Source organism: Phasianus colchicus, chromosome 12 (assembly GCF_987193195.1).
Source record: "Phasianus colchicus chromosome 12, bPhaCol1.hap1.1, whole genome shotgun sequence".
NCBI lineage: Eukaryota > Metazoa > Chordata > Aves > Galliformes > Phasianidae > Phasianus > Phasianus colchicus.
Window position 1 is genome coordinate 2,151,114 of NC_143447.1, and position 25,954 is coordinate 2,177,067.

The 25,954-nt window shown below is 43.4% G+C and overlaps 1 protein-coding gene across 7 annotated transcripts in view; it reads left to right on the plus strand.

The window, feature by feature from the left end:
- NEO1 (neogenin 1) overlaps positions 1-25,954 on the plus strand; it is a 178,392-nt gene that overhangs the window by 32,660 nt on the left and 119,778 nt on the right. For all 7 annotated transcript variants that reach the window (XM_090148621.1, XM_090148627.1, XM_090148623.1 and 4 more), the window contains exon 2: positions 17,769-18,086. In XM_090148621.1, the coding sequence (XP_090004747.1) occupies positions 17,769-18,086 (318 nt within the window). The remainder of the gene's footprint in view (positions 1-17,768; positions 18,087-25,954) is intronic.

The following is a 25,954-nucleotide window of genomic DNA, read 5'->3' on the forward strand; positions in this document are numbered from 1 at the left end:
GCGCAGATCAGAGCCCTAGAACGTTCCTCACATGGCACAGAGCTCAGCCTGCGTGCACGTATGTTCCTTGTTAAAACTTGGTGGTAACTTCTGTCAGTGCCTGGGGATGCCCGAGCGTGTGTGAAATGGTCCTTTTTCCACTCGGCCACAGCGAACGAAAGCACCTCCCTGGCACACCAAAGCTGATATTCGACACTCAGCCATGTTATTCAAATTCCTCTGGCTTCCAGCAATTCATACCCTGCCCAGCAGCTCACCTTCATTGAGACGGCCCGCTCCGATTTTCCTGCTGTGTTCGCACACAGGGAAACGATGGCTGGGCGCGATGCTCGGCTCAGGCAGGGCTCACAGCGCCTGCTCCCAGCACAGCCTGCTGCCGAAGGGCTGAGAGCTGCACCAGAGAGGGGCCTGCTGTGTAAGTGCTGCTGCAGCCCGGCTATGTAAGTGCTGCTGCAGCCCACGTAGCCATGGAGACGGCAGATGGGATTCCCAGGGCGCCCCATCCCCCCCTGCTGCCGGCTGTGCGCGCAGGGCCGCGCGGGCTGTGCTTTTTGGGGCTGTGTTGAGTCTGAAAGCACCAGCAGAGAGGTGTGCCCGTGCTAAACAGGTTGCTTCTCTGCAGAAGGCTGGGAAAGCTGCTTGCTCCTCCAGCAAGAGGTTTGAGGAAAGCGGTTGTTATTTTCTGCACGCGGGAGTCAGTCTTCCTCTCCAATCAATATGTGAGCTGCCCACAGCCCTCCGAGCTGCTCGGCCGTGGCTTAAGAAGGAAAGGAACTGCTAATGTGGTGGGAAAGAGCAGAGCTTGTTCCAGCTGGTTACTCGCACGTTTTCGGTACTTTGAGTATCTTGCTAAAATTCATCCTTTTTCAATCAATAATCCAGTGTAAAATCGGTGGTGTGTTTTCATCTTAGATCAGCAATGGGTCAGTGTCCTCAAGGGGAGGGGATTTGCAACACAATCTCTGCAAAATGTATCTCCTGGAAAAGCTGTGGATATGACTTTAGAACCAATTATAAGTGATCTATTAGGAAACTTGTGATGTGGAGGGGCGTAGCTGCAGGACAGGATCATGCAAGCTGCATCTCAGTGTATGCTTTTGGAGTGATGAGTGAATGCTTCTGGTATGACAAGTTTTGGTTAATGCTCATTTTCCTGCAGAGTAACAGAAGAGCAAAAATATACTATTGTCCAAAAAGCTACAACAGATGTCTAAACCTCTTCCTCCAAATGTCTTACCAGTGTTTTCATTTGTCTTAAATGACCCATTTTGTTCCAATCTGTGGACCAGTACAGAAGATCGAAAGACCGAACAGCATTGCCTTCCTAAGTTGGTAAAGTGAGACCAGGATTTAGTTTTGTCCAGGCGCTCATAAAGCAAAGATGAGATGACAAGCGTGTGGCTGGGGAAGTACAGCTTGCTTTGTTCTGAATTTAAATTAAACTTTAAAATAGCGTAGTGAACGGTGGTAGTACACTTTAATTGTAGCTTGGGATAATTTCCTTTTCCTTAAGCCCTTTTGACTCTATTGAAAAATCTATCTTCATTTAGCAGCTCCTCCCATCTCATTCTCTCAAGGTTACCGGGAGGCTGGAAGGAGGAACGGCACGAACATGGCCCCTCTCTGCAGCACGGCCCTGTGCGGCTCAGCCTTGGGTTGGAGCTCCCATTTCCCATCTGATTGCTTAATGAAGACTCGATTATAATTTTGGCATAGCATTTAGAGAATGATGTACGCGTTGCATTCAAAATTAATGCAATTTAATTTAATCGATGAGATGTTCAGGCACCTTAATCTAATAGTAAGCTTCAACCATTTTAATCCTAATTTTGTCCACCGTGAGCTAAAAGCAAGTTAAGCAAATGTAATGAACTCCTTCCTGAAACGTTCTCATCAGGTTGCTGTTCAGATGTGAATTTTGCACCTGATGCACACCTGGTTTTTGGGATTTCTCCTGGTCCCCTGCCATTAGGCATTCATGGCCCACAGCAGTGTGTGCCTGCAGGCCTGGCAGGCAGTGCTTCTCAAGTCCCAGCCCAGTGAGGAACCTTGGTATGAACCAGGTGATTTTTTTTAGGTGTTTCGTGCACGCTCATTTCTTGTTGAAAAATGGATCCAGATCTGTGTAGAAAATGTAAACACTCACCCAAAAGTGCTCTCCTTCCAGTTGTGTCTGTGTTGTGCTTTGCCTTGCTCCTGTCCTTTGCCTGCTCCAGACAGAGCTCTTGTTAGACAGTGTCCCTTTGTTCTGTGGCCTTTTTCCATCCTGGTCTCTCTGTGCAGCCCCAGATTCTCTAAAATCTCTAGCTAACTGTAGCTCCTAATGGGATTTTGTATTTTGATGAAATACATTCTATTTTCAATTAATAATAAAATAGTTCATCTAAATCATCAGTTAGTGAGAGATAGCCTTGGTACCGAGAATTGCCACCTTCTTTGTGTGCTTGAATGCAGTAAAACTGGTGAGGAGGAGCCCAAGGTGACTTCCCTGATTGGCACAAGACTGCAAACATGCAGGAAATAATCCTTTATGCAAGAGGTGCCCTTGGCACCAGCACGTGTGCATTCGGGACGTCTGTAGTGCGTGCAAATGGGAGCTCAGAGGTGACCTGGCATTGGGTGCCTGGAATAGATGCCGTTATGTAATACCTTATTTCCGAAGTTCCCTGACACGTTTTGAGCTGTGGCCCATCTGGCCGTCCTGGCTGCCATCCCTCCCAGCAGCTGAGTTGTGCAGGGCAGGCTCACGGGTTTTTGGTATTGCAGAAACGCATGGCGTGCGACTGTTGGAGGAGCTGTCTGAGGAGTTTATAAACTCCTATCCCAGCTGCTTGATGCCTCGGCTTCTTCGTGGCTAAAGGTGCCAGGAGTGCTGGGCATCCTTGCAAAGCTGTGCTCTTGCATAACTGAAAGGAGGTGTTCAGTACCTTTGTTTTCTGGCTGTAAATCTCAAAGACAACCCAAAGCACTACATGCTTTAATAGGCAAACTTTCATGGAAGTCTCTTTGAAAAGTGGAAATTACCCTGCTAGAAAACATCAATTTTGGTTTGTAATAGCCATAATGTACTGTGAACTGATTGAAACAGGGGAAAGGCTTCCTTCCAGCTTAAACGTAACTTTTGAGTATTGATAATAGACTTCTCAGGGACTGTGCTGTAATTATTTGGTTATACTGCAATGAATAATAGAGTCACAGAATCATAGAATGGCCTGGGTTGAAAAGGACCACAGTGATCCTGTAGTTTCAACCCCCCTGCTGTGTGCAGGGTCACCGGCATTTGAGCTAGGAAGTTCCTTAGAATGAGACCCAAGGAACTTTTAGCTCTCTATCAATGTCTGGCAGTGGTCAGTGGTGGGTCTGGGCTGTGGTACATCTGCTGCCATTCAGCTGGAAATGTCTGTGGTTTCATCTCAGCAGTAGTGCTTTGGTAATTATGGCAGAAGTTTCTTAAGGAGTCTGGGGAAAGCTTTGCTTGTAGCATCTTTTCAGTCTTTGTTTTGTGCTGCTTGATCTAACTTAACTGTGAAGTTGCTTTGTATTCTAATGCAGATCTATCAGCGTGCATTGTTTAAAATAGAAGGCGTTGCAGCAAGAATCGACTCTGATGCAAACCTTATAGGTATGCTGAAACCCTCATTTTGATGCTAGCTGGAGATGTGAAATAGAGGAGAAACCTGGGCTTGCTAACACATAGCATGTAGCAGAAGGGAAATGAAATACTATGGGGCTGAAGGGTGCTTAGTGTTCCTTGCTGGCAGTGATCACTGGTGTCCCTGCCGTCCCATCCAGGAGCTGTGGCACGCTGTCCCATAGATGTGCAGCTGTTGGTTGCTGAGGGCTCTGCTCATTGCTCGTGCCAAGTGCAGCACAGCTGCTGGATGAGCAGTCACAGACATCCAAACCAGTGTGCACAGCACGTTAAGGATCAGCTTCTGCAGCGTGGAGCTTGGCTGAAGTTGAGAACTGATGTAAAGAGGTGCTGGGGGACGCTGAAGGGCATTACAGTGCTCAGCACCTCTGTGTTTAGGCTGAAGTCTTCAGTCAGCATTGAACTTGTGTCCTCTTATTGCTGGGTCCCTCAGAAAACCTCTTTCCTAATGCTGCCTGTTCCTGTGTCTGTGTTTGTGTGCTGCTGCTTGGGGTTTCGGTGCTTTTGTTATGAACGTATTTAATGACCTTGCTGTATGTCAGAAATGAAGTAATGGAAAGCATTTTGGGGGCATTTCTCTCACTGTGCTTTCCTGCTTTGGATACATGTATGCTTCTTGCTTGTTTGCTTGCTATTGATACATATCCTTGGAGATGCTTAAAACTTGGCTGGCCAGAGCCACGAGCAACCTGATCAGCACGGGGCTGCTGGGAGCAGGTGGCCGGCTATGTGATCTGCAGAGATCCCTTCCAGCCCAAGTCCTGCTGTCCTGTGGGGTATGCAACTCCTTCAGCTGCAGAATACAAAGAGAGGTTCGGAACTGTATCCAGATCGTGTCTTGGAGAAATACTGTATCAAGAGAAGGTTTATTTCAGGCAGTAAGTGGCCCCTTCGTTTGATTCCGCTGCGCAGGCAGCTGAAGAGCTTGTTGTTTTATGAGTGCAAATGTTTCTCTCGCACGAGCACTTTGAGCTTGGTTGTGAAGGGGAAGAAATATTAAGAGCCAGTACTCTGTGTGTGCCTTCCCTTGCAGGTTCTGTTGTAGCTCATCCATGAGTTCTCCTATCCAGGTGAGCTTTTGCATCCTGAAACTCAGAAGGCAGAGCCAAAGCCAAAGGGCGATATCAACACATCAACACAGTCTGCACAGGTTTTTCCAAGCCATCTGTTCCAGATCGGAAACGTGTGCAGTTGTCAGTGCTGGAAGTGGGGATTGCTCTGTTTCTGTGGAGCTGTTAGTTCCTTCCGGGCTTTTGTTGCCATAATTGATGAAATTAATAATGTATCGGGTCTGTTCATTTAGCAACATAATAAATTGTCATTTATTTCTGTGAAAGTTTTAAAATATATTTGCGTTCCCACTCTGATGACATAATCTGTGTTATAAATGAATAAAGGAATCTATTTTCTTCTTCTGTATCTATGTAACATTTGCAAAGCTAATACTTGCAGATATTTTTACTAATATATTTGCAAAGCTGCAGTTACTTTGCTTTGGAAAAAATGGTGCCAATCAAAGCTACGGCGCTTCATGGGAATTTAGAAGGTTAAGTGAATAAACAAGCAAGATGAAAGCTTTTGTTTGTCTTTAACAAATGAAAGAGGAAACCATTTCATTAATACGCTTCCAGAAGAGACAAGAATCTGCAGCAAGCTTTTAAAACTAGCCTTCCCGTTCAGTTTGCTGCACTTTCAGCTGAGATCAAATGAGGAAAATGATGGCAGTTAGACATGCCCCATTAACGTCACATGGTTTCTGTTCTCAGTGTGAGTTATATGCACCTCTGTGATGTGAAGGTGCAGGAATGGCAGCGCTGTGCTGCTCCCCTTCCCTAACAGATAGGTGGGATAGCCATAGCCAGGCTGCTCTTCTCCAGAGAGAGAAGTCAGGAGGTGGCAGTGAAAATGAAACATTTGGCTATTTGTCCTGGAGTGTTCCTTGACTTAAAGTGCTCACTGTCAGCTTAGTAGGGATCTGGTGTGGAAAAGTGGCAGCTGGGTGAAATAACACAACTGCAAAGTTATAGTAAAGGATTAGCACAATTAGATTTCTTTGTAGCTCTGTTTTGAATACAAATATCTTGTTGATAGTCTGCAGTCGCCTTCCTGAAGCACGGCTGTTTGATTTTGTGTATAAAAAAGCAATAAACGAGAACCCAATGATTTTTCTCTGCTCCCTGTATGTTCAGTGCACTTGAAGTAATTAAGTTGCAATAAATAAGACTTGTGGATTTTTTTATGATTCCAGATCGTGTTTGTGCATTGCACGGTAAAAGATCAGTAAGATTTGCAAATGCTGCTGTCATGTTTTGGCTTGGGGTACGACGTGAGGTTAATTTATAATGCTGAAGTTACGCTGAGCCCTTCTGGGACAGCTTTTGGTGCGTGGATGCAGTCCGGAGCTGCTGGTGCAAGGTGTGCCATGTGCTCACTGTGAAGCACTTCGGTCAGAGAGAAGTCCTCCCTGTTGGCTGGGCAGTGCTAGCATAGCCAGAGCCTTCTGCTGGTCCTCATGCAGTGCAGTTCTCCAATATTGATCCTGACTCATGCAGACCTCAGTGGTTGCTGCCTTTTTCTGGCTGTAGATGTTCAGCTTCAAAAGGCCGTTGCCAAAGATCCTGCCGGGAGACAGATCTGTGTTGAGTGGTGCTGCAGCACCCTGCAGTCATACAGCTGAGCTGTGGTGTGGCTGTTGGTGAGTGCAGAGCATACTGTGTATTTTTCTGTCACTCAGTTGGTGTTGAATCCATGGTTTTTCCCCTTGCTAGGGAAATAACTTGAGGTCTGTGTGCTATTTCTTTCTGTGGTGACCGTCAGATGCTCTATCCCAAGGCATTTATCTGTCTCGGGTATTAAATTGCTGGTGGGGTCTTCAAATACAAGCAGTCAGCCCTCAACGTGAAAAGCAATGTAGAGATGGATGAGGAGGTAAAAACATGGACAACTCGTGAGTACCTGGCACCTGATGCGTGCTTTGCCTGATGCTGGGCTCACGTGGCTGCACTGATCCTGGCCGTGTGACTGATGATTCTGGGATTTTTTTCTCAGCATTGACATTCTTCTTTGGCTAAAACTTCTTTAAAACATCAGTAAGCTTTCCAGAGTGCGTGTGGAGCATGCATGTGTTCTGTAAGCGCGTGCATCCAGGCTGAAGGTCAGAGCGTATCGCATCTGCCGGGATGTCCTTACTGGCACCTTGCTTGTTCTGTGCCGGCTGTTTCTCACCCTGCTTGGTTGCTAGGCCCCTTCCTGGCACATCCTTCTCACTTCTTTGCTCTCACTTTGCAGACTGGCTGTGAGGTCCCAGCAGAGATCTCCTTTTCCCCAGGGGCAGCAGAGCTGACAAGCAGGGCTCTCTCCTGCCAGGTGTCCCTTGCTGAGCACGGCGTGCTCTGGGCTAACCCAGGGGACACTGCAGTGTGTGTGCTGTTCCTGGGCACTCCCTGGTATTTGCTCTCATCTGTACTGTGACAAGATGCTGAGTTAAAGGGATTTTTGGCTCTGATCAGATGTGACTGTTCTACTGTTTCCTGGTCCCCTTAGATAATCCTTGCTTGATCTAACATTAAAGGTGTTTGTTAAGGTTTTTTTTTTCTTTTCTCTCACAAAGTGTGCCAGAGGTCTTTCTCTAAAGAGATGCTGGAAATGATGTTCAGCAGCTTTCAGTTTGGTTCTTGCTTGCATTTTTATTGTTCAACCCGTTTTGTTCTTTGAACTTCCCATAGACACCTGGTTCCTCTCTTTGCCTCGCCACACCTCAGTGATGGGAGCACTCTTGGTTTTGTAGCAGCGTTCCCCTCTGCCCCCCGCTCTTCTGCAGGCATGCTTTGCAATCCCCATAATAACTCTGAAGTGCTGAGCTGAATGGGTAGAGATAAGGAAATCCTGGCACATAGGAAGATCGTTTCCAGAAGCACAGCATTGTCTAACTTAAAATGCCTCCTGAAATGAGTTTGCTGCATGCAAGGCATCCGTTGTGTGACCCATAACCTCACTGGCTAGAGAAATACTGCTCTTGCTTTACCCTTCTTGATCTTCTCCCCTTCTCGAGCATCTTCTCGGATGCTCAGTGCTTTTACTTCTGGGAAAATATTGAAGTAATGGGTTTCAGCAAGATCCTTTTGGGACGTGTAGGAGATTTGTTTCAGTATTTATCTTCTAAACCATCTTCAAGTATCAGCCTGCTTGAAAACACAACTGGGCTGAGCGTTCTGCTGAGCACCTCGACTGGAAGCTTTCGGGACCTTATTTTCTGATTTTAACCCCTTGAAAGCCACTGTTTGCTTTCAGCATTGCACCTATCTGAAGTAACAGAGTTGTACCTGAGTGCCCAGAGGACTGGAACTCTACAGAGGGAAATCCATTTCTCCAGCAGGAAAAATGGAAATCCTGCTCTAACAGCGTAGCATTGTCACTAGCTAGCATCTGGGAGCTATTTTTGAGGAAAAGTCAAAGAACTATTGTTCACAATGACGAACAGAATTAAATTTTACTTTCTAGGCGCCTTTACAGAGACCTCTAGTAGTTTTTTTTGTAGAAAAATCTTTTGTCAGACCAGTTTGGCAAAGAAAATGATTGCTGGCAGAATTAGAGGAAAGGAACTTTGGTCCACACCACTGATGTGCTTTCCTAAGGAAACCATAGTAATATCAAAAATAAATTAAGAACAATTGCTTGCTGTCTTTTTTTTTTGTGCCCAACTGGCAGGCATATGAAAACAATACGCACCACCTCTCTGAAGGCAGGTTGCTGCAGAAGCTGTGGGAGCCAGCAGCTGTAAATTGGGAGCTGTGGTGCTGGGGTTTCAGTCAGGGCTGTGAAGTCACAAGCAGAGGCACTCAGCTTAGCTTCTTGCTTGAAGTACAGGGAAGAAAATTGCAGGAGAATAAGAGCCACACAAAGCATTAAAGATAGGCTGGAATAGGAGGGAAAGGAATCTCAGACATACTGTTAATTTCACGTGAAAGGTAATGACTGTGGCTTATTTTGACAGATGAGAATGAAGAGAGATTTGACATCGGAGAAGGCCTTGCTGAGGTAGAGCGTGCCTTGCGGATGGCAGCCATCTCCCTGAAAGCATTGCAGCTGTGCTGTTAGAGCCCTGCTGAACAGCTTGTCCCAGGAGATGGTGAGCAACCTCACGGCTCTCCCTGGAGTTTCAGTCAAAAAGATCTTTACCTTATTATCATTTGAACTTCTTTGTGTCATTAATAGCAATAGAAAGAGGATTTTTTAGGCAAGAAAGAATATTTTGTCTTTTGTATCATGTGAAGCATGGCACCGTATTAAAACCCCATGCAGTCCTAGAGGTGATGTGTCAGATGGGGAGACTGTAGGAATGAAATCTGGCTGACTTCTGAAAGGAGAGGAACAGCTTGGGTTATTCTGTTTGAAAAAAGAAAGGAAAAATTTGTAAAATCCTTTAAGCTCTTTTTGTGAAATTATTGTGAAATTTTCCAGTCAGTATTCAGAGCAGTTCCTTCACTGGTCTGATGAAAAAAACGAATGTTTGGCATTATGTGGTCCAACCTGCATCTCCTTTGGTGATCACAAAAGCAGAATTACCTTGAAAGGATTTTCCTTTTGTTGTGTGCAAGGTTTGCTGGACGCAGCTTCTACATTTGACTTCTAGATAACACAGGGATTGCTTTTAAGCAGCCTGGAAGAAACCTAAATTGATATTTTTCTGTACAGTTATAAAGAATTCTTCTTCCTCCTTGCACACCAGGAATCCAAAGTGCACAGAAGTGGTTTCTAAAGCATGACCTGCTGACGCTGCTCAGGGTTCAACATCTTGCTTTGGGACTTCATTCTGGCCAGCTGCACAGGCGTACTGCTGGGAACATCGGCTGTATGGCTGCGGCAGGAGCGCTCAGTGCAGCTTCTCTCTTTCCAAGCCTGGGAGAGCTGCAGCCCCTCTGTAGAGCAGCACGAGGTGTGAGGATCGGCGTGGCAGCTCTTGTTCCTGGCTGGTGAAGGGGCCCACGGTCACAGAACTTCAGTCAACTGAAACCAGCAGTGCTGTAAATAGGAAAGCTGCTTCCATGTGTTCAGGATCCGGCTGAAAGTCTCTAAGTCCCTCGAGGCAGCGGAAGGGCCGTGCAGCCAAGCAGCAGCCATAAATGCATCTCCTAAGACGTTTGCTATTTGAAATTACAATCTGTGTTTAGATTTTGCTGTTGATCATTATCTTGTTTTCCTTCCCATTATTTAATAATTTATGAGGAGATGGTATCACTTTCAGAAGGAGCAGTTAGGCTAAATGCATGGCCGCTTACTTCTCCCTGTTTTACTGCAGGCACACTGCATGCTGCTTGGGTGCTTTGTTCTCACTCCTATTTCCGCATACAGTTTTTTTTTTTTATGGGCTAAATTTATTTTTTGCTGTTTTATAATTTCCTGCTTGAGATCTTTAAGGAAGGTCAATTAAGATGAAGTCGATAATTTGTCACTAATAAGAGAAAGGTGACTGGAAGTAATAGGCAAAACTGGAAAAGCATCTCTGCAGAGTGCAGTGTGCTTTGCTTGAATTAATTCTTTGTTTATTGACAGAGCTGCCTGAAGGGCAAGTACACTGCTAGCTGTACTGAAGACAGAACCTTGAAATAATTTATCCCTTTCTCTGCTGTATGAATTTGCATTGTGGAGATGAGTACCTTGAGTTTTGTATTCAACACAGTGTTGAAAACTGTTCAACTCTGTAGCTTGAGCCATTACAGCGTGTTGTGTGGAAATGCTTTTTCACAACTTTTTTTCTATCTGAATGCCTTCTGAAAACCACAGGAGCTGGAAGTGACAGCATGCTATAGGCTGTTTGTATGAGGGTAGGGGCTCTTCACCGTAGATCGTAATTTCATGAAATGTCAGGTTTTATTGAGCAGAATGGTTGGGAACACCATTTCTTTGTGGTATCCCAGGCAGCATTCCCTCAGCAGTCTCCTTGGTCTGTGTGAGAAGAAGGCACGTGCAGACAAGATGGCCCACTAAAGAGGAGGGCTGAAGCACCCAGCTTTACGCTTCTCCTTCAGGGGATTTGCCTCAACAAATCTGCAGCATGGAACAAGACTCTTTTTAATGAGGGTGGAGAGAGGTTCTCTGCAGGTTTCTGCACATCATAAATGCAGAGGCCCCTTCCTTGCAGACCTGAAGGCGTAGCCCTGTCCCATGTGGGCTGGAGTGGATTGGAGCCCCCACATCATTCTTCAGTCATTGTGGCTAGCCCACACTGCTTAATGACACAGGGACAGAGATGAGTTACTCTTTTTGATGGATATCTTTGTTATAGTGTATTAAATCATTAAAAGAGGAAATCTGCTTGTACTGAAGGAGAAAGGAATCTAGTAAGTCTGGGGAAGTCTAGATTTATACATGGCATTACTTATTTTATAATGTTACATCATTTGCTCTTGTAGGTTCCACTGTCAGCATTCCTTTGGAGTTATTAAAGCACCCGCAGGATTTATGCCATCTATCTGCAGTCATGGAGAGCTCCTAGGCTTTTTAGTTTTTTTCTTGATGCTTAAGTGCAATACCATTTTTGTCTCATAATTTATGTATTGTAGAGCCTTTGCAAAGAAAGAAAAGAAATGGAGTTTAGAGCATGCAATTTGGAGACATTGTTCTTGGTTTTACACTGAGAGTGAACTTCAGAGCCTGTGTGTCTGTTACTGGGCTTTGGGAGTGCTTTAAAAGTAATCCTAAGAAGTCTCTGTTGGGGTATGCAGTCATGGAGTGCAGTTTGACTTGGTCAGGTGGTCTGTGTTCTACTACAAAGGGAAAAAAAATGGTATTAAGAAAAATCTCTGTTTTTGTCCATACCTTAGTTCTGCTATGGCATACTGTCATGTACAAACATTGCTTGTTGGCCAGTGCAGTGTGTTTCTGATGTTGTCAGGGAGAAAAAATTACCAACCTGCTAATAATACGTACTTTAATGGAGAGACTAATGCACGCAGCAATTTATCCGTGTAGTTAATGTGCTTCTTAGCAATGAATTTTACAAAACCACAAAGCAAGTTCATGGTGAGCTCTCACTGGCAGTTTGCAAAGAACAATATTTGTAGCACCTTGAGTTAAAATCCATTTGTATAGCTCCTGAAGACAGCTTTTCCCGTGGTCTAGGTGAGGGACAAATGTAATGTTTTAGGGATGCTGAGGGCTGGTGAGGGTGTTAGTTACGTTGTGGTGAAAAGAGTTTTAAAAGTTCTGTCCTGCAACAAGAGAGCTTGGATCTTCTGTCATTGACTTGGAACACACAGAAAAGCACTTTGCAGTAGTTCCTGCCAGTCTGGTGAGGACTTTGTCTAATACTTGTATTTTGAGCATCAGTTTTCAAGGATATTACGTATTTACTTGTCAGTTGCTTCAAATCGGAAGGATAAGTAGCATACCTTCCAACTGAAACATCATAAATGTAAGTAATCATCCTTCATCAGAGCCCTGTATTGCTCCTGCCAACAACTGAATCCTTGGGTGTTACTCAGTGAGAGATTTTTGGTTTTCCTAGCTTATTCTAGTTGGAAAGTAATTGTGAAATTATACCTGTGTTCCACTTTTTCTTTTTGGATTGTCCCTGCCTCGATCCACGTGAACTGGAATGAGACAGTGTTCTGTTCTGGTACTTTGAGATTCAGGTCCTCTGTTTGAAGGTGGTTGATGGCCATTGCCAGGAACACATTAGTCCCAAATAATTCTGGTGCCAGCAATGGATTTGAGTTGAACCCACAGCACCGGTAGCAGGGAAGTCTCCTATCTCATATTGCTACCACGTGTGCTGGTAGGAGGTAGTTCAAATGAACTAAGGAGAAGTGTGAGCTCAGGGTGTTTGACTGAAGTTGTTTTCCAGTATGCCACCACTTCTGCAACCCTTGCATCAGGCAGTTGTGTGATTTACTTTGCTGTGCCAGACCGTTCATATCTTTCAGCAATGAGCTGCCTAATGGAGGGATGCTTCTTCCCACTTGAACATTTGCTATGCTGGGAAGTTCCTCACCTGCAGATGTACCACTGCACACAGTGCAATGCATCGACAAGAACGTGTGAAAAATCATAATGATCCCTCTGTAGGTATGCTAGCAGGAAAAGAAAAGACTGAAGGAAGTTTGGGATTTCTTTTTTGCACCAGCCTTTGAAAATGCAGCGTTTGGAAAGAGTGACTGAGCTCTGCATGTCTTACCAAGCTGCTTTCAGATCCTGTAATAGGGAGGTGGTATGTTAAAATTTCCCTTTTGGGTTTAAAAACCTTCTCATGGGCTTGAGGGAAGCACGCTGTAAGGAGGGATTGCGCAGATTGATCTTAATCTTGTTAAGTCAGTGTAATGTCTCAAATGTGCTTTCTTTGGTCCTTTTTCAGTGAGAAGAGCAGTCCTATCCCTGGGAGAACTGGCTAGGCAGTTTCTGAACTGTTGTTTAACTATGGGTATTTGTGAAGAGGTGAGCAGGACTGTGAAAACCCCAAATATTTCAGATCACAGAATCATTGGTTTGGCTTGGAAGGGTCCTTTAAGATCACCTCGTTCCACCCCCTGCTGTAGGCAGGGACACTTTTCTCCAGCCCAGGTTGCTCAGCCCCATCCAGCCTGGCCTTGAGTGCTTCCAGGTAGGAACATCCACAGCCTCTCTGTGCAGCCTGTGCCAGTGTCTCACTGCCCTCACAATAAAAAATTTCTTCCTAATATCTAGTCTAAATCTATCTTCTTCCAATGTAAAGCCATTGAATGGGGAAGAGAATGATCTAGAGGCATAGAAAAGCAGTCAGCTTAGCTGGAAATATTTCAGACTTCTCTAGTTTGCATTTTAAAAGTTTCATGGAAGAAAGATGATGTTATTCTTTCCTCTACCACCAACCCTCTAAGAACACTTTCCTAATGAAGGGGGAAGGGAGAACTGAACTTCACTGCCTTAGGATGGCCGTGAAAAGGGCTGGATAAGTCCCAGGAGAACCATCACAGAGATGGTGATGAAAGCTGTTTTGTGGGGGATTTTGTACTTGTGTGTTCTGAGTAATTTCTATGAGATGTCTTTCATTCACAGCCCGCGTGACAGAGTAAGCTATATTTGTTACATTTTCACACCACATAAAGCTGAAAGGAGGAGGACAAGGTTCAAGATCAGTACACTTTTTTTGGAATGAAGAAAATCTGGAGGAGCCAAAAGCAAGTTAATACAGTTAGGCAGGAGTAATCAGCTAGTCAAATATTAAATGGCAAAGAACCAGCTTCATGGCAGTTTCCTAGAAAAGGATTGAGGGATTTTGGGAGTGGTGGGATCACAGACCCATGCAGTCAGTGGTGCCGTGCTTCTGCTGTAAACCCTGCTGTCTGTATCTTGGGAGGGATGATGAAAGCCCTTGTAGAGCTTCCAAAAGATGTGAAATGGCATCACGTCTTTGCTTATCACCGAGCTTGTCTCTGCTGAAGCACGCAGTTGTGTTTTGGGCACAGGCCTTAGGAGAGAAGCACTGGCCAGCTGTAGCACATTTGGAGAATTGTCAGAGCCCTGTGAGTCTTTGAGGTGACTGTAGGAGCTAGATATGCAAAGCCTAAGGAAAAGACCAGAGTTATTTTTGTTTTGGTTTCTTGGACCAACGTTAACACAAATCAAGCTGCTTACTTGAAGGAAGGCCACCCTCCACAAGATCTGCCAGTCCAGTCCTTAATAACGTGGTGCCATTTAAGTGAGTGATCAGTAGGCTGACGGGGGGGAGAAGTGGCTGGTTGACAGAAGGGCATGCTTATTAAGCTCTTGTATGTACAAAGCATCCCTGTGCTGAACCAAGGGTTAAATGAGGTGTGAACTTGCTTGGCTGGAGAGTAGATGTGGCTCTACCAGCGCTTCTTGGAGTGCCCAAACTCTGAACTGCAGATCTTCTCTTAGAGTGTAGGCTGGAAAGTTCTCCACGCTGTCTAAATTCCTCTCCTTTGCCATGGGGCATATGTATTTACCAACCCTACTGCTTTTTTATCCACTGCTTTCAGTGCAGAGTTAAAGCAGACAGTGCAGAGTCTTCACAGGCTTTTTTTTTTTTTTTTTTGGCAAACCTTTTTAACATTACCTCTGAAACCTGGCTGAACATCTGCTTTCTTGAAAGTCTCTCATCCCTTCTGTGCTGTTTTGGCACATTCTCTCTTGATATCCTCTGCTCTAGACTCTGCAGTGTTATTTCCATGGGCACCTCATTACTTCCAGGATAACTGGAGCCTAGCGGTGGACTTGATCTGCTCCAGCCTGCAGTGAGGCCTGGAGAAGGCAAACTGGAAGCCAGCCTCATGTTTTCAAGGGGAAGTGGCATGAGATATAACATGCATGCAGCTAACAAATATAGCCTACTCTGTTGGCTGCATCTCAAGCATATGAACTGGCAATGAGGTGCGAGACCTCTTTTTTTCATCTTGATTAAAAAATCTGAAAGTAGAAGCATGGTTGAGTTTCAGCCTGCTTGCTGCACTTGTGCCGACCTGCAGAATGAAGAAATAAGGTTGCAATTGCAATTGCTGGGCATTTGTGCAGAACTGACTCTTACAGAAGGTGAGAAAAGTCAAGAATCTCAACCACAGGAAGACTGTAAATGAAAAAATGCCAGATCTATGCTAGTAAACAGCCTGGGGAAAAGTGGTTGTACAGACACTCAGCGAGCTCTTCCCAAGTGAGCTTTGGTTCAAACTGGCTTTTGTCACTTCCTAGTGATTTTTCTTTTATTCTCTTTTTTCCTCTTGTGTTCTTAGGTTTTATTTGAAAACTCAAAGCATGGAAAAGCAAAAGTGAGTGCATCGTGTTTGTTCTGGTAGTGATCTGAGCGTCCCTTGGGAAAAAAAATACAACCAAGTTTGTAAACGGGGGTAAGAGAGTTGATGGCTTGGCTTGGGCAGAAGGCTTCCTGGTGGGACACCCAGGGACAGTAGGGCTGAATTTTTAAGTTAAAACAACAGCTTTAAGTTTCTGGATTGATGGTTGAGATTGAGCTGGTTTAAAGCTGTTTTTGTGCTGCTCGTGACTATTGTATTTCTTGTCATTTGAGTGCTGAAACTCAGGACTCTTCACACAAAGTATGTGCTCACAGGTGTGCATGTGTTCAAATGAAGCACGTAGGAATTTTGTAATTTGCTCTGGCTTTTGTTCTGCTTCTGCTTTTTATCCTCAGGAAGGACCAAATCTCAAGGATTTGGATACTGACATAACAGATCTAATCTTGTCTGAAACTGCGGCTGTCACTAGGGAAACCTCAGTCTTTCTCTTCTTAATTCATCTTTGAATTCTTGAAGGTAGAAGAACACAGGAGTGCTAGACCCTCCAGAAGTGTAATCTATCTGCCATTCCTTTCACATGGCTCCTCCTGCCTCGTCCCAGCTCTGCGTGACTCACGAGGAAGAAGGCAATCTGTCAGTGCAGGAGCTGAGCCCCTCTCCCGAGGGCAGCTGGAGTCTCTTTGGAGGCGGGAGGCTTTCTGTGCTGCTCAGTGATAGAGGGAACCTTGTCAATTTGTTAATTAGGGCCATTTGAGAAGGTAAATCTCTTAAAACCAAAAACCCAAGGGACTGAGGAAGCTAAGATGCTTACAGGACAGCCTTTCTTTACAAGTAAAGGTTTTCCGTGCTTCAGTTTGTACCTGTGATTGCATTTGAACCGTTTTTTAACGATGCCTTACAGATCACCTTTAAATGCTTGGACTTGTCTAAAAGGAAAGCCACATCCTTGAGGTACTGCATGCTGCTTACTGCCAGGCCAAGTAACCTGGTTCACGGGAAGCCTCCCTATACAAACCACCAGGAAGCCTCCCTGGTGCAAACCACGCTGTAGCTACCTGTGAGGTACAGCAGAGGACAGGGTTTTGGTCACTTGTTTACTGTAGTGCCTGAATGTGCAGCTTGAAATTGGTGTAGAATTGAGAAGCAGTGCCCCCAGCACAGATTCAAGACTCTTATTTTCTCATTTGAGAACCATACACGGATTTGAAAGACCAAATGTATTTTCCCATGTTTGCTTTGGAGCACATGCTAACAAATAGCTTAATGGTGACACTTGGGCTATTTTTAAAAGAAAGAAACAAGAAAGAAGATAAAGGATAGACCTGCCTTTGTGGTCTTTAAACTGCCAGGTATCCAAAAATGGCTGGTAAATAATTGTTTGTAAAGCAGGCAGGTTTTTGTTAGCTCATCTCTGCTTTGCTGGAAGACAGGTAGTAATAGTCCTGTTTGCATTACCCCTTTGTATGTGTGTACCACAACCCCCAGGTGGAGGAGGAGTGCCAGAGTACAAGAGAGGAGCCTTGATGTTACTTTGGCTTTAGATTATCATTAGTTTATTTAAAGCACAATGAAACGACCACGTTTGCTCCCAAATCAACCTTTGGTGATTCGTAAAACTGTTCTTCCTTGGAAGAAACTTTCTTCTTTCTGTTTTCTGTGAGTGATTAAATTAAGACAAGTCCAAGTGATAGTGACATGTAGGCTTTCTGCTGGACCAAACATGCTACAAATACAGTAATTAAAATTCACTTTTTAATGGAAAGTAGATGTTAATTATAGATATCTGTTTGGGAATACTTAAAATGGAAAAGCAATCAAGTTTATCCTGAGCCAGAATAGAAGTAAAAAAAAAAATGTTTTATGGCTCTTGCGTGATGTGTTAAGCTCAGAATTGGAGACTTTTTCTCTCAAGGGCTGAATTACTCTTCTTGTTTCCTAACGTTTGTTACACAAGGGAAATGACCACACTGCTGTTCCTGGCATCCCTGCCATGGAAGGCAAGAAAAAAGTCGTAAAACTGCATACTGTTTGTATATTATGTTATTCAGGCATGTGCATTAGGATTGCGTGTTTTGATGAAGCAGGTTTCTGTGTAATGGGTTGCTTGGGACTTCTGAGCCTGGATTCCAGTGTGAGCAAACCAGTATGGCTCTGGCACGAAAAGTTTCACTTCAATTCCAAGAGTTCACGGGTGTGAGTTATCAAAGCAGACAGCAACGTCATGCAGGCCAGCCTGCTCCTGAGGAGGCCACACTGTGAGCAGCGATGGCTCCTGCTCATGTTAAAGAACTTTTAAAAGAAAATGCACTTTTTTGTTTTAAAAACAAATGTGGAAGGCCAACCCCTGAAATTGTCTTGTATGTCTTTTACAGGGTCTGTTGTGAGAACCTTCACTCCTTTTTACTTCCTGGTGGAGCCGGTGGACATTCTGTCAGTTCGTGGGGCATCTGTTATAATGAACTGCTCAGCTTATTGTGAAACTCCTCCGAAGATCGAATGGAAGAAAGATGGGACTCTTCTAAACTTGGTCTCAGATGACCGCCGCCAGTTGCTGCCAGATGGGTCTTTATTAATAAACAGTGTGGTGCATTCCAAGCATAATAAACCCGATGAAGGATATTATCAGTGCGTGGCAACTGTGGAAAGCCTGGGGACCATTGTAAGCAGAACAGCAAAGCTCACGGTAGCAGGTAAGGATTTGTTTTCTTCTTATAGTACAGCAAAGAGCACGATCATGTGGATGTACACTATTGCAATAAAGAGAAAGCATGGTCCAAGGAAAGAAGTTAGTATCATCTCTTATCAATGAACTTAGGGCTGTATGTATCTCCCCCTTTTTGTTTTTTAAACTAAATGTAATTAGTAAAAGCAGCTTTCTTAGGAAATAATGAAATGAGAAAAATTAAAGCGAATGGATTAAGAGTAATGTCAGGAATGTGTAATCACGATAGAGATTTGCCACACCTTAGAATGAGGTTTGTGCTGTTTGTTTGTAAAAGAGTGGGCTACTTTCTTAATGTATAAATACCCTTAAAGATTAGTTTCTCTGGGGGCTTTTATACTGAGATTTATCTGCCCTCTGCACCATAAAACATTAGGGAAACTTCTAAAAGCTGGGTGTGGAAGCCCCAGAGAACTGGAGGACTGAAAAAGGAGAAAACATGGATGCTGGGGGACTGTACCTTTCTGTTTCTTGAGTACCAGGTGTGAATAGGTTTCACAAGCAGTTGGTTTTTTTGCAGGTAGGTGTTAAGAACTTGATTGGGAAAGTGGTGTGCTTCCAGAAGGGCATTTGCTTCTTGTTGCTTATATCAGGGCTCAGGAGGGTCAGATCGTAGAAATGTTTTGTAAATGATAACTGGAGGAGGCTTAGAATCACCTGTAAGAGTAGGAGTTCAAAAACTAACAGAAAAGATAAGCTAAAGCAACATAACTAGGAAGAAAAGCCCATGAAGCAATATTCTTTTGTTTCTCTAATGATGTTTGCCAGCCTTTCAAACAGTTTTTTTCCTTTGCTTAATAAATGTCTCCAGGTAATGAATTCTTCCTGACTAGTGCTGCAGCATCTCCCAGAGCTGCTGCTCATTGTCATTTATATTCAGATGTTGTTTCTATTAAGCTAGCTTGCAGCCTTGTGAAACATGGGGAATGTTGCAAATAAAAAACTGAGTTTTTTTTTTTATACTTTAAAGGAGTGACTTTCAGAGTCTCTCTGAATGAGAAATACATATCTGAGTTCCTTGCAATGAGGACAATAAAAGCAGTTCTAACACTTATCTCAGGCAATTACCACCTTCTTACACTGCTGTTTTTGTGTTCATTTCTGCTGCTTTCCGCAGGAGGAGGCTCAGTGTCATGCTTCTGGCCCACATGATCATTGGGTTGGCTTAATGGCATTAAAAAGGAAGGTAGTCCAAAGTGTCACAGAAACTTCCAGTTCCTGGTTCCTGTGTCACTGTAGAAAATGCTACTGTGAATGGTGGTTTCTAAAAGGGTGAAATCTTCAAAAGCCTTGTACTAATTAAAAATAAAGCCTAGTGAGTTTTGTTTTAAAAAAATCTATACTGGAAAACCATAAACAATTGTCTAATCCAAGTTAATACAGATGTTTATTCCATGAATAGTTTTGTCTTCTCTGACACTGATCTAAACACCTGTATAGGCAGAGTGATCATCAACTTCTTGGGACAAAAAAGGGTTTCTTTGTTCTGTATGAGCCACGTTGCTGTTGATGCTCCTTCTGTGCTGCTTTGTGCCCTCCCACTCAGCTGGAAACCTGGTCAGTGCCAAGAGCTGGGCCTTGTTAGGTCCTCTTAGGGCAAGGGGAAGGGGCTGCTGAAGGTCTGTAGTGAGGGATGGAATATTTAGCTTTACCTGCACTATGTTGCTTTCAGTGAGCTCATTGGAATTTTGCAGTTTTTATCAGGTGTGTTTTAAACATTTTCCCCATCTTTGCTGTAATTAGAAGCTTTTGAGATGCATTAGCTGTGGGGATGGTTAGCATGGTGAGGTCTCTCCTTGCTCGCAGGTAACAGTGGGAGGCAGCTCATTTTCTCCTTAATTGAGTGGTGTTATGTTGAATTCCAATAGTATGTGCTGGTGTTGTGCTGTGATGCACTTAATTTCTTCAACAGAGAATATTATGCACATTTTAGCTACTACTTAATCATTATATAACTTCATTGCCTGGAAACAACAAATTCTGATGAGCGAGAGAGGCCAGGGCGCAGAAGAATCAGTAAAAGCAGGTGATGTTGTATCACGTAAATGGTGTTTTGAGCTTTTAGTCTTAAATAATTGCATTTTCTCTTACATCTAAGAGACAGTGCAGAGCAATCTACCTGTAGTGCACCTGCTGCAAACGGCCTGATAAATTTTCATAACTTTTTGAATGATTAAAAGGACTCTCATTATAATTTGATGAGCCTAAAACCACTGAACATTGGAAAGCAACGCTCTTGCCAATATGACGACAGGAATTGATGATGCAAAGTGCTGCAAGGTGACAGAGGTGCTTAGTCAACCGCTGCATGAAGAAACCCAACCAAACACACACACACAACCCCTGTGTGGAGTGATTAGACAGTGACTGAATGCTTTTTGTTAGAGAGCTGCTTTCTTGGCTTCTCGCTTCGATTTATGTTTGTGACACAATGCTATAAACTTGTCATGGCGTGGGGAAATTGATGGTGGCATGGATTGGCAAGTTTGCAGTGCGTCTGACAATGTGTTTTTAAGGAACCCTTTCCATACGTGTGAGCAGATGAGAAGCCTTTGCTCTACAGGCTTTTGCAAGTGCACCATCAACTCTTCTGTGTGGCAGCCCTGGGATTCCTAAAGAAGTTGATCATTTCCTAAGGTTTACAGCATGACAAATACTCTGATCAATATGGTTTGTCTGTAATCTGAAACGTTATGCTATTGCAAATGGATAGTACATTATTCACCATTCTACCGTACTTCTGGTAGGAAACCTCTGGTTGTTAAACCTGCAAACAGCAGGAAACTTGTCAGTCTTCTTCAACGATCAGCAGTTTCAGGATGTATTTGCCCTTTTCCCGATGAAGTCTGTATTCCTCCAGTTGGTTCTTTCCAGCAAATGCAGGTAGAGATTGTCATTGCCTGTGTTTCTTTCCTTTGTTGTTTCTCGTCCTCTTGCTGTGCAAACAGAGCCAGTATCATGCTCTGAACTGGATTTGTGAAACTCTTGGTTTATTTTTAAAAGTAGTTGTTTTGTTTTTTGTTGTTGTTCCTTTCGAACTGCAGTGTGCCAGCACCAGCATCAGGGTGATGGAGGGAGATTGTGCAGGATGGCAGTTGTATAACCCATCTCATTTGTGGGGTTTGCTGTTACCACGGTGGGTTTGAAGTAGGGCAAGTCAAAGCAAGTGGCTAATATATGTAAAGCCACGAGATCTTTTTAATCAGCATCTTACTACAGTATGCTTTTTTAATTGGTTTTTGAAATGCAAATCTGGCTTTGATACTGAAGTGTCAGTTATGGCTTAAGAAGGGTGAAGGGTTGTGATAGCTTTTAAAAAACAATGGTGTGGGTTTTTTAGTGCCAATTTTTTTCCAGAACTGTGTATGTTATTTATCTTGGAAAGATAAATTCCTGTGTATTTTAGTGAAAAATATGGTGATGCTAACTTAAAAATGTTCCTGTGGCAATCCTGTCTTCCCCAGTCACTCTTTATTACTCCTTTGTTAAAGCTTTCATAAATCTTTTATTGAGAGAATGGAAATGCAGGGAACTGAAAGGTGTGAAGTGACAGTGACAGAGTTTCATCGTAAGGATTTATTGGTTTTGTATGGCCATTCAGAGACTGTTCACTGAAATATTTATTTCATCTACAGTCTTTTTTCCCAAGTGAATCCATTTGTTTTTTGATTCCCCTTCTTCCATTTAGCTTTGTACTTGATTGTACTTGGCTTTGAGCTTTCCGTGCAGTTTGCTTGGTTGTAATGAGTTGCTTGTGTAAAAGGTGCTGCTGTGCTGACGTCACGTGGCTTCGACTTTCCTTCTTTCCATTCCTCCTCACTTAAGTATCCCTCATATATTAAGTATCCCTTATATTAGATGTATTATTATTCATTTGGATATTCGCAGACATTACACTTTCAAACCTTCGTGTTAATATCATGTTTAGGAAAAGGACAGGCTGGTAAGTGAGCAGGCCTGAAGAGCAGCAGCAGAAGGCTGTTAGCTGTTCTCTGACTTGTCTGTAACGTTGCTGTGGAGTTGCACTGAGTAACGTGACTTGCTTCTTATCAATATATCAGATAATGGGGAACAATTTCACTTGAGAGATTGTTCCCATTTTTTGTCTCCTTCTTACCTTTTAAAGTTTTATTGCACCTTGAATTTATCAAGTTCTGGCCTTCCAAATGGATCTGCTACTGAAATGGAGGCCTGGATGAGGCACGGCTGCAGCTCTCAGTGCAATGTGCTTTGGAGGAATTCCTGAATTCTGAGCCAGGAGGTGCTGGTACGTGAGCGTGCTTCTGTTGCTGACTGCACCATTTGACTTCAGGAAGACCTCCGTGCTTGGCCCTTTCCTCAATGGGTTACAAAGGATTTTCTCTTCAAGAAATCTAGATAACTTTTTATAACACAAGATGCTGTGAAAGAGGAAGACCATGTAGAAACGAAAGAATTCTTGCACCAGTTCCACATTTGGATGGGACGCAGGAGGTGCAGCTGTGGCCAACAAGCAGCTCTGGGAGCGCCTGGAGCTGTGAACACTGTATTGAAGTGCTTTGCTTTGCTGGGTTCCACATGTGATGTTCCTGATGGGCAAGAGAAGCGTAGGCAGAGCTGAGCACAACATGCCCTGTGCTTCTTCCAGCTCCTTGGGGTGTGGTTAGGAACGACTCCACTTTCTTGTTTTTTTTTTTCCTCAGTATTATTGCATATTTCCCTCAAAAGAGGAGGGGAAGGAGAGCCTTTATCTTCATGCATAAGGAGCTTTCTGTCCCTTTGAATTGGAAATAACCTAAGAGCACAGACACTTCAGTGGAGAGTGCTTAAGAGCACTTAACAAATAAAAGTAAATGACACAGGTGATAAATTTTCCTTGCAAAACTCTGTTTTATGTGGAAAAAAGTATCTGCATTTTTTTTTTCCATTTCATTCTATCAACGATCTTAGATAAAAATGCATTTCTTTTTAAGGATGAGTAAACAAGATGGGTAGTTCTTACACAACTGCATCTTCTAGACAGATTCTGCCAGCTGGTTGTAGAAACAGGATTGTTGATGCACCTTCTATTTCGTTCTGATTTCTCTTTAATAACAATTAGATAATACTATTTAGGACAAAAAAGCCAGACTGGCATTTATTTTCTAGAAATGGTGAATGCGATGAAACTGAGCCTGCTCAAATAAGGAGAGGGATTGCGGATCCTTTCCTTAGATGAGAAGATGAAGGAAGAAGGCCAGATGGGGGAAACATCAACTCCTGCTGCCAGCTATCTGGCCCACACGTGGTGGAGGTATCTGTGGGTATCCTTGCTTCTGTGCTGTCCTGCTGACACCAGTCAGTCTCGAACACACAGTGCCAAAACCTTTAAAGCCTCTGGTCATTTGTTACGACTCTTAGGATTATTTTCTTAATTAGGCACTATCTTAAATGCAGCATTCCTTTTAAACCCACAAGATTAGTTTTTATCAGTTTACCAGTTGACAATTCAGGCTGTTAAGGATTAGCCTTGTAATTAGTGAAGTATCCTTTAGTACTGGTTAGTGGACAATGTTGGCTTTATATCAGTGTACTTTATAAAATAATACACATCTTGATGCAAAGAGGTTGGATTTATAATGAGTTGCAGTACCCATTCAAATCTTGATCTATGCTTTTGAAAATATAGAAGGCAATGTAACTCATCTCTAGGGAAGCGTGAGTGCTGCTCTGCTCCCAGATTTTCTTTTTCTAAAATCACTTGGGCTTATAGTAGATGAGCTGTTGATGAATGATTCTGTATGCTTGTACGAAATGGAAATGGAGGGCACATTGATGATTCATCAGCACCCCGAATGAGAAGGTTGGATGGATGCTGTTTACACTGGCCTTCTCATTTGTTAATATTTTCACTCAAATGTATATTTCCCCTTATTTATGTTCTGCGTGTCAGCACCAGCAATCCCTTTTGTAATTCTATTTGACAAGTTCTGCAGAGATTGCTCACTCCAAATCCCAAAGTGTCAGGCAAGCGATAGTTACATATGCAGCCTGTATTCTTTCCTAACTGTATCTTAAAGTAGGGGATTCAAAAAGATATTTCAGCTTTACTCTGACAGGCTGAAGGTGATGGATTTCTACAGTGGCATTGTTCAGACTTTAGATCAACTGAGCATTGCATTTGGAAAATGTTAAGAGCTCGTACTGTCACACCTACCCAAATGAAAGCTGACAAAGGCAGTTATGGCTAGGAAGGAGCATGGGACAGGCATGTATATGATAAATTGTGTGTTTTTTCATGGTAGAAATTCAGAAGGAAGCCTGGTGACGGTGAAAATGAAAGAAAATGGAGGAATAGATATTTAATAAGAAATAACTCATGGAACTGTGTATCTGGCTGATTTCAGTGACGCTGAGATGTTGGTGGCATTCCTAAAGTGTAGGGCATGTCTCATTATTCACGTGATCACACAAGAAGTAAAGAAAAACAAACCCACCTTCCCTCTTTGCATACATTATTATTCCCCTTTTCTTCAGAGGCAGCGAGGGAAAGCGTTTCTAAATGTGTAGTTCTCTATGTGGGTGCTGCCCATCCCTCTCTGATACCTGCTGGTTCCTGGATTAGAAACACCATCATTCTGCTCTTCTGTAACTCTTCTGAAATTGAGCACGTTAAAAATGGAGCCAAGAAAGGCTTTGTTAGGTAGAGACCTTTACAGAATTCTCTCTGATATGATGAGCTTAATTGCTAGCAGCTGTCCATGATTCAGGGCTCAGTGGTGCGATAATCCACATCTTTGTGGTTTTTATCCTGATCCCTGTGACTGATCAACAGTTCTGGTACATAATCTGCTAGTTATGTGTATATATTTGTAGTATTCCTTCTCCTTTCTGTCTCTAGATATCCTCTTGTTCAGCTGAAGGCTTACATTCAAGATCTTTCTCCTGCTGTGCTTGTCTCTCGGTGTGTCAGTCTTTTTGAGAGCTTTCTTTGCTATTTGTTAATATACTTTGCTCAGTGTATTTTCTGTGAATTTTTTAGATTCTTTCCTATCTCTAAATGTCTTTCTTCAGGCACCTGCTGTCTCTGACAGTCTGCAGAGTTGCCTGCAAAAGTTTTACTGATCTTCCCTCTAGATCTGTGCGTTAATCTTCTTCGAATAGCTTGTTCACATAAGCTTTCGTAATTGATAGCCTTGCTTGGATCTGAAATTATTTAACCTGTCAAGCTCTCCTCTTTCACCACGATACTCAGATCTTATTCTTCTTTTGTTATAGCTATTGATTTTGTTTTAGGAAGAATTGTGAGCATGTGGTCTTTTTATTTAAGATCTTCAGTTCTCAGGACCTGAGGTTTCTTAAATGAGATGGTAATCTACATACACTGTCTTAGGGTCCCTTAAAATCCTGCAGTGCTTTTATTGTCCTTGCTGTTAGGATGGTATCAAATGAATTATTTCATTGGTTTCACCCTCTTTCTTCATTTTTCTGCCTTAGCAATGTCTGCTTCCATGTTCCCCAGCATTGGCGGTTGCAGAGCAGTCTCATAAGCACTGTGAAGCTGGCTGATCTTCATTCAGGTTTTCAGCCTGCTGCTGAACAGACTTCCACTACTCAGAAAGGACAGATGTGTTTGAGCAACAATAAATACATTTTCAGTACAAAATTCTTGATGCTGGCAGCCTGCTTGACTTTTTCCTTCCAGCTCAAAACCTCTTCATTCTTGCAGCCTTTCATTGTGAGCATGCAGGCACCAGGGATGCATCCCTGCTCAGAGCCAGCCTTACCTGCTCATAGAATGCCCCTGCTGCTGTTGCTGGAGCTGCAGTCTGGAGCATCAGATCACGTGCAGAGCCCAGTGGGCGTATGCTCCCAGTT